The sequence below is a fragment of the Macrobrachium rosenbergii genome, chromosome 1 (assembly GCF_040412425.1).
Source record: "Macrobrachium rosenbergii isolate ZJJX-2024 chromosome 1, ASM4041242v1, whole genome shotgun sequence".
NCBI lineage: Eukaryota > Metazoa > Arthropoda > Malacostraca > Decapoda > Palaemonidae > Macrobrachium > Macrobrachium rosenbergii.
This window is the reverse complement of record NC_089741.1, coordinates 59,359,407-59,370,963: the sequence shown is the minus strand read 5'-3', so window position 1 is coordinate 59,370,963 and position 11,557 is coordinate 59,359,407. Positions and strand designations below refer to the sequence as shown.

Sequence of the window (11,557 nt, the reverse complement as noted above, 5' to 3'; positions counted from 1 at the left end):
CCAATAAAATTTCAAACTTTAGCTCGATAAGTTATTTGGTAGAATGACTATTATAACGATTTGTATGTTCAAACATGCAAATTTTATTCTTAAAAAAAATCCGCAATACAATTGCCATGCATTTCAGTCAGTGTTGCAGCAGTTGTTCATTTCACCTACCCCCGACAGCCTCGTAGACAACATTTCATGCTGTTTCGAATATTACCCTACTCAATGTAATTTACATGCAAGAAATTGTAAATTTAACTTTTGTGACAGGATCGTCATATGGAATTATTTATGGACTGCCCAAAATACATAAAGAAGGAATTCCCCTAAGACCTGTCCTCTCCTCCATCAACACCTCTAGCTATAAACTCGCTAAATTCCTTGTTCCCATACTCCAACCTTTGACCAATAATAGGTACACACTAACTACCTCAGCCACCTTCAAAGACCAAGTTATCAGATAGGACCCAGATCTGTTCATGGCAGGTTTTGACGTAGAGTCCCTAGTTACGAACGTCCCAGTAGCAGAGACCATAGATATAATTTTAAACACGTTATTCCCCTCCACTCCCTCTTTAATCATTTTAACAAAACTCAATTCAAATTTGTTAGAATTGGCTGTACTGGACACTGCCTTTATATTTGACGTACCCTGTTCAGACAGATAGAGGATGGCGATGATGAGGTCCTCTGGGGGCCGACATTCCAACATCTTCATGAACTCACTGAGGAGCAAGCCATCGATAGTTGTCCCTCTGATTCTCCCCGCCTTCTTTACGAACGCTAGATTGACGTCACTTTCGCCTTTCTTCAAACATGGTCACCAAGTTGACGCTTTTTTAGAACACTTGAATAGCCAACACCAGAACATTAAATTTACTGTTGAGAAAGAAACCCAAAACTCGCTTCCCTTCCTGGACGTAAAAGTTACTAAAGACGAGATAAGTTTCCACACTGGCATTTATAGGAAGAATACTTTTACTGGCCAAGGTACTAATTTTTACAGCTCCTACTTTTTTAGTTTTAAGATGAATTCCGTGTCCACTCTCCTCCATAGAGCTTTTAATTTGACCTCCAGTTGGCCTGCTTTTCATGATGAGATTGTTTTCCTCACTAACAATTTTAAGAACAATTACTTCACACCATCCATCTTCCATAGATCCCTTAACAAACTGCTTAATTTGAAACTAAACCCCCCACCCATAGTTCTCAGTGCTCCTAAATTACGTCTATATGCTAGATTCCCTTATTTACCAGACAACAGATTCAGGAAAAAATGTATTAGTTTATTCAATAGACATTTACCTGCACTCAACCTAAAGCTAATCCCGAAGAACACTCGAGACATCCGGTCCCTCTTTCATTTCAAGGATAGAATCAGCCCCCTGTTTACCTCCGGTGTAATCTACAAATATACCTGTCCCAGATGTAATCTAGGCACATACATCGGATGTACCAGGAGGCTGCTAAAGATCCAAATCTCCCCTCACCAGGGGATTAGCTATAGAACAGGTAGTCGACTATCTAATCCCTAATCAGTCAGATGTGAGAAACCATAGCAAGCTTGCAAAACACACACAATGCCAAGAACTTTTATTGTGGGAAGAATTAATGAAGTATGGAAGAACTGGCCACCCTTGGATCTATAAGGATCAAAATTGACTGTCCCTACCCTCAATCAACAATCAGCATCACCAACCCTTAAACTGTTCATTTGCATAGTTTGCTCTTGTTGTTTTTAGCCTAAAGCCTGTGCTCCCTTCCCCTCCTGTTCTGCATTTCTTGTTAGTTTGCTTTACCTATCATTGTGAGTAGGTGTTTTGCGCTTCTTGCCCTGCTTTTGGTTTTTCCCCGTGTTCTGTTTTTTAACGGCCAATATGGTGTAAACAAGTATATAATGTGTATATACCTTTTATACGCAAATACTGTTTATTTTAATCGCTATTTCAGCCTGGAACATGCATCAAGCGATACGAAACGTCAGCATCTTAATAAATAAATAGAGAAAACGGAATGCCTTTCCATACTCCATTATGTCTACTGTCTGAGTGTCAAGTTCTCAGTTTTAGGTATATATATATATATATATATTATATTTGTATATATATATATATATATATATATATATATATATGTATATGTATATATATGTATATGTATATATATATATATATATATATATATATGTATATGTATATATATGTATATATATATATATATATATATATATATATATATATATATATATATATATATGCTTAAAATTTTAAATATGCTTAAAATTTTAACATGGCAGTAAATAAAAGTATCAAGCTGGACAGTAAAGACGTAATGATCCAGTAAGGAACGAGTTAGAGACAGGGAGAGGAGAGGACTCGTACAATATACTATATCAGATATCTAAAGTAAGACAAATCCAAAAGATATATCCAATATGTATTTATATATTCATTCTTTCATTTATTTTACAGATCATATCAACCATGTACGGACAATGGCAGGTGTCGACCATGTTGGTCTCGGAGCTGGGTATGATGGCATAAACAGGTAGGATATGAAAATAATAAAAGTGCTGAGGAATATAAGTGATAACAAATGTTAGCCCAGAAATAAAGACATAGCACAGAGGGGTGAACAAACTTATCAATCCAACGGGGTTTCATAGATTAAAGGGCTCCATCTTCATTTCATCACTGCTTTTTTTGGCAATTTTTCCATTGCTAGGTTTGGTGAGAAATGATTTCTGTTCAGTCTTGCACCGAGGGTTTAGTATTAAAGGAGTGACAGAGATAAAATTCACTTAGATGAATATTACGCTAGCAGTATTTAAGCAGACACAGTCTAACCTGAGTTAGGGTGCACCATCCTTACTGCTTTCAAATGATACCGGTAGTACTTAGGGGATACATCGTAACATGGCCTACCTGACCATATTCTGTAGGCGTTGCCCCTCCCACTAACCTTGCATACACTTAGCATACTGCTCAGCTAGATTGTAGTATGTTAGAATTATGTTTTTACTACAATTTTTATACCCTTTTAATGGGTTACTTTTGTAATTGTAATTTCACTCTTGAAAACATATGGTCTTAGTCTTTTCTTTGTGCTTTTTAAAAGGCTTTCAAGGTCTTCACACTGATGCTCTTGCTACTTCCTCTGCACCCCTTCCCATCACATCTGATAAATGTTTTTGAGATCTCTCCACTTTTCAGCTCCTGGACACTATATCTCTGCATTTTCTCCGTCTGTGACTCGATATAGCAATGCATCTGCAGCTACGATTCATATAATTTTTTATGATACATGTGTAACTAACTGTTCGTTGATTATTGGAGTCTAACAGATATCTTAAGTTTCTTTTGAAATTTACTCTTTCTTGGTTTCATTTTCCTCTTATAATCAGGGCTTAAACTAAAACAAATTGCCACATAACTATCTGGTACTTATCAAGGTGCTGTTATAGATGGGGATTAATGCTTAAACCAAGATAGGTATACATTTGTGATTTAACATCACTCCATATGTAAAGGCAAGTTACAGTATTCTGCGAAGGCAAAAAGACTGTTGGTGTTATTTTTATTGTGACTTACAGCTGCTTGTTAAGTTGAATCTTTCATACGAAAGTACAAAAAGTCAATGAGCTTCATTCATTCCCATATAAAGTACAGCGGGCTCAAGAAAGGAAATAATGTACATCATTATTCTTTTGAGATGGTTATCTTTGTTTATGATGACAAGTCCAAGTTATCTGATGGGTAGGCTTCCCTCTGGCTTGACTAATGACTTCATTTTCTTAAGTCTAAATCAGCGAATAAATAGCAGGTTTTGTTAATTTGTCTAAAGAAAATAACAAAAATATTGATGAGAATCCATTTTTACTGTGCCCAAGCATAATCTGGGCAGCCATCCCCACCTGGGCCTCTTCACGCAACGAGTATTCAGATTGTGTTTAGGAACAGGTTTAATAGGGGAAGTATATGGCAGTGTAAATTTAGGTGAAGAACAGGGTGTCACCATGAACAATTGTGTGACTGCGTAATATCACACCTCGACCTGGGTAAGTTTCCCGTGCAATGATTTGGATACTGTGTTCAAAGTTTAAGAGGTCATATTAATTTAGGTCTCTACAGTCTTTTGTGTATGCTTTCTTTTGCTGTTCTTTCTATTTGCTTTATGCAAAAGTATTTCACTGTAAATCTGTTTCCTCTCTTTCACAACTGAGCATTCTATTCCGTTGACGCTTTTTTGCCAAGTTATTACTAGCGTGCAGTGTATGAACATGTATACACTGAGAATTGAAAAAAAAGGCTTTGGAAAACATTGAAAACATAGCCCTAGTTTCATTTATTAGATAAACCAAGAAGAAATGTCATTGGCGTAAATGTGGGTGACTGCTACTGTCTGTATGCGAGTGCGGCTTGCACTTTTGCATTGCTTGATGATCAGTGTTGCCATAAAGCCAGCCTACAGCAGTTTCAATTTGTGCCTTCTTGCAAAAATGGACAGAATGAATATTGGCAGTTTGCTCTTTTGTTTAGTAAATTAAGATGACACATCACGTTCATAATTACATACGTCAGGGAATGGGTATAGAGGTATAGAGCCACTACTGAAGGCATGCCTTCCTTTTGGTGCTTTCTTATCAAACCAATTCCTTGTGGTTAAAATAACAGTGATAAAAATTTTGTGGCCAGGCTGATGAAAAGCACACTGTTAGGCAGCTAGCTTTCCAAACACTTGCCAAGACATCACTTCTCATATTCATTTTGTTGAAATCAACAATTGCCTGATTGTTTGGTTCAGCTTTAATTTCCTCAAGTCTACCACTTTCTTAGTATGACCACTTTAAAAACTCCTGCCCTCTTCTTCGTTTCTTTAAGCTTAGGACTACAACAGAACATTTGTTTGTTTATCTCATTTTGAACATTAGTTACTGATCCTAATGTTCTTCTTGCATTAAAAATTGAATTTTACTCTATATTTCGAAGCCATACTTGATGCTAGAGAGAGAGAGAGAGAGAGAATTTTCCATGGAAACTTGACTCTTGCATCTTTATGCTCTGGAGATAGAGGCTTGGCACAATAATTTGATTCAACTGGCAAGTTTTTAATATCAGTCTACTACTAGAGATATCTTTCTTGTCTTCATGCCATTTCTCTTAGTGATTCCTCCCTTAAATTGCCAAGTTCTGGAGAAATTACGAAAGTATTTAAATAAATTCTTTTTCCCTTGATATCACTACTTTTTCTGTTCCATCCAGCACTCCTAAAGGATTAGAGGACACGTCCCGTTATCCAGAACTCTTCGCTGAACTTTTAAAGGATCCTTCGTGGTCCATCCAGGACCTAAAGAAACTAGCAGGTCTGAATATCCTGAGGGCAATGGAAAAAGTTGAAGAGGTAAGATCAAAACAGTAGGTTTTTCATCTGGTGGACACACAAGACCTTGTGACTTCAGCCCTGAAAAGCTAGTCCCTCACTTGCTGACAGGTTAGATTCCAGCAACCAGATTGCAAGATGATTTTGCCAAAAGTTTAATTTAGTGTGGGATAATTTTTGCACCATATTCTACCATCAATTGATCCCATTTGTAAATTATATTTATACCTGTATAACCTTACCATATACTGTATAGGACAATACAGTTTACTTTAATCAATTACTTTAAACTTTACTTTCATCAAACAAGTACATACATCTCATTTTCTAGAAGCAATATATTTGAAACACTTTATAGCAGCTCACTTAAGAGATTTCTCTTGCCCACAGAATTTTATAATCTAATAATTAAGTGCTGATTCAGGAATTTAAATGCTTTCTTTCCACTGTACACTAGTATTGTTAAATACAATATGTACATATCATTTATCATGGTTTACATATCTTTTCTACAGAATTTTACAATTGCAGTGCCATTTCAGCTATCATTACAGCAAAACAAGTAAAAGAAAGGTTTAAAAACTGTCATGAACACTTCATTCATCATCATTGCTGGCAGCTGTGAGATTGTGTGAGAAATGAATCAGTGTATGAGTTGGCTGAGCTTTCATTCTTTATAGCACTAAACTTGTCCTGTATTTTTTTTTTTTTTTCGTCCTGTGTGCTGATAGTTAAAGTATGGGAGGAGCTATGTTGTTTTCAGCAGTAATTGTAAGTTCTGAGTAGCATTCATTCTGCCCATACTTCCTCCTTGGACTTTAGCTCTTTTAATTCTTGTCCTGCTCAAATTGTCTGTTGTCAAGCAAACGAAATCCTTCACACATGCCCAGAATGTCATTAATGCAACATGATAATCTAGTCAAATTACTCCAGTAATAATTTAAAATTCTCTACATGTGAGGAAAAGTTAGAACACAAAGCAGCAACAGTGCACAGTAGTGATAATAAGACCCTTCTAATACAAGCATTCTGCAGGTACGGGACAGCTTGCTCTTAGAACCACCAGCAGAGGACATCATCCCCATTCATGACATCGAAACTTTGTGGCCTTGTAGGTATAAGTTTGCAAATCTCAACAACAATGAAAACAAAGCTAGTTCATTCATTGATACTCCAACTTCTCACTCCTTCCAAGGAAACGAGGCCTTAAACTCTTAACATTAGAAATGGTTATCCTATTGTTTGTATACAAGATAATTACAGTTTTTATTTCCTGTCCTACTATATCTTTGTTATTAGCTAGATGATCAGTAAATTTTTCCTGACTTTTAAAGGTGTAAGGGCATAACTCATGGGAGTACGATGTTTTGTTCAAATTCCATATTTTTATGATTACAGTAATATGTGATTTTTTAATCTTGTAGACATATCTGACAGAAATAACGTTTTTATAACATAACCGATTTTTTATGCGAGCCTATTATAATTATTTTTATCCACAGCTCTGAATTCCTTGGACATATATCTTATATCTTGAAGACGAAACAGAAAAGCTAAAGGTGAGAATGCAAACCCTAGCTTTTATATGGATACACTTTAGCTGAAAGCTGGTTCAGCATTGAAGCTTGATAACAGTGCACTGTAGTTAACTTGTGGCAGGTACTGTAGTCAACTTTGTGGCAGGTGGGTCAACCACCCACTCACTTTTTCTCACCTGCATTTGCTTACACTTGTCTGCACTAAGCTCTTATGCTGAATATGGCTGTTATGGAAGCTGAATCTCCAAGTATTTTCTGGTTTGAATGGTTGCTGACTTGGCCTGTTTATTGACTCTCTTAACGACTGCTGAGAATGGAGATGTTTGAAACTTCTAGTGGTGAGAATGATCAGCACTAAGTGTCCAGGTCATGAATGTTTGTGTGTGAGGTTGTCCTCATTCTTACTGTGCTTTATGCAGAGGTCAGGAATGCATGCCATCTCTGAACTGCATAGTACCTCCTCACTTTTTTTTTTTTTTACATAGAACAAGGTTGAGGTAGCAGTGCAGAAACATAGGAATGATGCTAAGGACAATAATCTACTATTTAGTCTCCTTTAAAGTTCCATTAGGATCTATGAAGGAAACTGTAGCCAAGGCTTCAGGGACAGCTGTGACATCAACTAGGGTTTAAGAAAAGATCCAAGCTGTTCCAAATCCCTATCAGGTTCCCAGCATTCTCCTTCCTCAGGAAAGGGTCATTGTCTTCATGGCACTATCAGTTTTCCAATTAGGTACTGGTCTACAAGGGAGACAGGGAAGATGGGAGGACATTGAAATTGGCAGCTCTCCTCTTTCTATGCCACAAGTAGGGGGATGCCTGTCATGCCACTGGGCAATATGGCATTGACAGGGGCCAGAGCCCTGGGTCCTGTGTATCTTTCATCACAGATACAGGGTGTCCTTCAAGGACTCAATCCCTCCCCTTTCTCACAGACCAATCCTCTTTCCCTACCACTTTCCAAAATTTTCCAAGTCTCTTGCTGTCAGAAGAAGTGCAAACATTGCTGGGGAACCATTTTGGAAGTTGAAGATGACTATTTGCCAGGCTTTTATACAGTTCTCTTCCTGTGGAAAAGAACCTGCAAGTTGGAGACCAGTCTTTGACCTCTTGAAAGAGGTTTTATATCAAACTGTTTAAGATTGAAACCCTATTTTCTGTGCTGGCTTTTAATAGAGCAGGCAGCGATATGCACTGCTAGATTTGAATGATGTATGTTTCCATATACTCATCCATCATTACTCTTGGAAGTACCTGCACTTCATCTATGACAAGACAGCCAACCAGTTCAAGGCCCTGTGCTTCAGGCTGTTGATTGCTCCACAAGAGTTCATGTTAGTGTTAACTAAAGTGTGTATGGGACCTATTTGCACAGGATCTGTTAATGACATCTTGGTGAATGGCTGATCCTGGCATCTGAGAAACATTTGCCCTCTGGGTGGAGATCAGCTTCTCTCTCTTTGTTGTGATCTGGGGATTGTAATAAACTGTTCTTCTGCCCAAAGAGTAAAGTACTTGGGCATGATGATAGACACGGTCGGGGACAAGGGTCTAATCCCCACACTCTTGGATTATGAAGTTCATGGAGAAATCAGCAGTTTCAGAAACTACCACCTTGAATTTGGCAGATCCTTCTAAGTCGCCCGTTGTCACTGAAGAAACAAGTACCCCATTGGAAGGATCCAGCTGTACTTGCTTCACTGTTGCCTAAAGGAGCACTAGTTACCTGCCCTTGTTCCTACAATACTTTCTGTACTCTATAACTAGTGGTTGGATATCTGCTGAACTCTCCTCCCGACACACCCCCAACAAGGAGATACTTCTGCTCACTAATGCATTGAAGGAGGGATGGGGCACACACCACCTGAAGTTTCAAGTGTTTGTCTTGGGTGTGTAAACTATAGAGGATTCTCACCTGCATATCAACATTTTCAGAACAGGACACATCTGGCTCTGCAAGTATTTTAGGATAAGTTTGGTTACTTGGAGATTAATGAATGAATGACTAAATTTAAGCTGTAAAGCCAGGCTCTGGGGCACTTGTAGCCATTAAGCTTTTAAGACAGGAAACAGGAGTTAAGGAAGCAGGAGTTGGAGTGTTGGGTAGCGAGATAGACACGTCCAGAAATTAAATGAGATTAAAAACAACAATCTGAGGGTGAAACTGGTAGAAAACCACAGTTGCAAAAACAAGTAATAAGTGAGAGGTTGGACAGCAAGATGGAAGAAAGGAAGTGGGAATAGATATAGAGTAAAAGTTGGGTGCAGCTACAGGTTGAAGAGATGCTGCAAACACCTTTTAAGGACATTTCATACCGGATGTGATGCTAAGCGTGCTACCCTATGCTAAAGAACCATGCTGGCTATACCTGCTATGTGTGTGTTCACAGCGAAGGCTATGAACGTCTGCGAACAATTCATGCAAGTGTGTAAGTATCTATTGCTAACCTGTTCATGTTTACTGCTATATTTAAAGTTAATTTATATATTAATCTATATCATTTATATTCTTTGGAAATTTGCTTCTCCCATTTGAAAGTGCTCCTGTTTAAAAATAATAACAATGTGTGTAATAAAAATCCAGAATTATATAGTAAATATATTACTATATACAAAATAAACAAGATTTTTTGAACATTTTGGATGAGTGTTCTTATCAGTGCTAACATTAGCACTGATGAGGAACAGTTAGTGTATATAATTTAGATTTTTATTACACAGACTGTTTTTCACGAAACAGAATCTCTTTGCAATAATAATAATAATAATAATAACAATAATAATAATAATAATAATAATAATAATAATAATAAAACTAGACCATGCACTACTTGGAAATAAAATTTTACTTTTGAGTAAGTTTGCTGAGGTATACTTTATACCCCCATGTTAATATATTACTTACAGGATATTTAGATTTAAGCCATCAGGCAGGAACATGGGCTGTGAGACCCAAGTGCACATGTGCGAGACGAGCTACGTCCACAAAAATCGTGCACCCGGCAATCTTGGAAGCTATAAATGCTATGTACTTGAACATCGGCAGCATAGCTTCGTACGGTGCGAACGGACTCGGCTTAAAACAATGCCAGCAATTGGTGCCGCGCGCAGCATGGCTACCATAGCGTGGTACATTTAGCATCACATCCAGTGTGAAACAGCCTTTAGTAATACCCACAATTAGATGCACTGACAACACTACTCTCCTATGGGGACCACATGACTACAATGGCATACAGCAACAAACACGGGGACAGTCTCCCTCTTCATCTACAGGTTGGCATGGCAAGTGCACAAGTGGGCAGTTCACCATGCCATCAAGCTCTCACCCAGGTACATCATGAGTCACTGGAATGTACTGGTAGACAAGCTCAGTTGCAAAAGGCAGGTCATGGAGATGGAATGGTTCCTAACACCTGATAGCAGAAGGCTGTCTGAGGTTTGGGGAATCCTGTGATTGACCTATTCACCATGCAGCTATACAGGAAGCTCCTGGTGTGTTGCTCTCCATTGCCAGACCCCTGTACTGTGTTGGAATATGCCTTCCACCATCCCAGGGACAACCTCAACTGTGTGCTTGTCACTTCCAGTCTCAGGACGACTGGTGGGTCCTTGCTACTCACAGCTGGGGTGGTATCTCAATCTACAGGGTCCTCCCATCAAGGTGCTGTAAAAGCTTCCTTTGTGGGATACATTGCCTCATTAGTCATCTGTTGGGTGCAATTTGCAGCTGGGGACAATCTGGCAACTTGTGTGAGAGGCTTTCCCATAGCATTGTGCAGGAAATGTAAGGTACCATCAGGGAATCCACAGCAGATCTCTTACCAGGTAAAGTGGGCCATCTTCTGTTGTTAGCATCTTCAGTTAGAGCCACTCTTCTGCAGATTGCAGCTGCAAAGCAACTTTTGCAGAAACAAACCCATCTCTGTTTCTGCGGTAAAGGATTGCCGCTCAGCCCTTTCCCATGGTTTGTGGCTTACAGGCTTGGACCACTCTGCCTTGGTTGAGGTTCCCAAGTTCTTTGAGAAGCTTTGAAAAATCTCCTACATTGCAAACTCAGGCCTCTGAAGTGGGATGTGAATTGTACTACATAGCCTCACCCAGACACCATAGGATTCTCTGAGGGAGTCTGTGGTCAGGGTCATCACACTCAAGACTGTCTTTCTTACCTAATGCAGTACTTGGAGGGATGGGGACCCTTCTTATTCTCGTTTGTTCTTAAATTTATGGGTAACACTGTTAAGAGAGTCAAGACTTGTAGATTCCCTCCATTCAAAACTTTGTACTTGTGGTGCTGGAGCGTTCAGTGCAAATTTTGTGGTACTATCTGCGCATGAGCTAACCAAACATCAGGGTATATCCACAGCCTACTGCTGGGATGGTATAACTAGACTGCTGCTGGGGCTAAAGTCTGGCTGAAGATCTGCAGAATGGTTGCTAGGCTGAAACGCAGGGCAGAGAACTGGAATACCTTCCTTCTTAGATGAAGTGAAAGTATCTCTGGTGTGGTATGTACTGTATAAAATGTGAATGAAAGCAAACTATATTTCCACAGATACTAGAGACACCTTGTACATGGACTGCCTCAAACACTCCTGTTTCCATACTGAAGGAACCTGTTCAGCAGGCTGAAGTCAGCGATCAAGTGAATG

The 11,557-nt window shown here is 38.8% G+C and overlaps 1 protein-coding gene across 1 annotated transcript in view; it reads left to right on the top strand.

Moving 5' to 3' along the window:
• The window catches only part of LOC136838890 (dipeptidase 1-like), a 176,749-nt gene extending 170,028 nt beyond the window's left edge, over window positions 1-6,721 (top strand). Inside the window, exons 10-12 of the mRNA XM_067104584.1 lie at window positions 2,460-2,535; window positions 5,250-5,388; window positions 6,403-6,721. Coding sequence (XP_066960685.1) covers window positions 2,460-2,535; window positions 5,250-5,388; window positions 6,403-6,585 — 398 coding nt within the window. The 3' untranslated portion in view covers window positions 6,586-6,721. The remainder of the gene's footprint in view (window positions 1-2,459; window positions 2,536-5,249; window positions 5,389-6,402) is intronic.
• The last annotated feature ends 4,836 nt before the right edge of the window (window positions 6,722-11,557 follow it).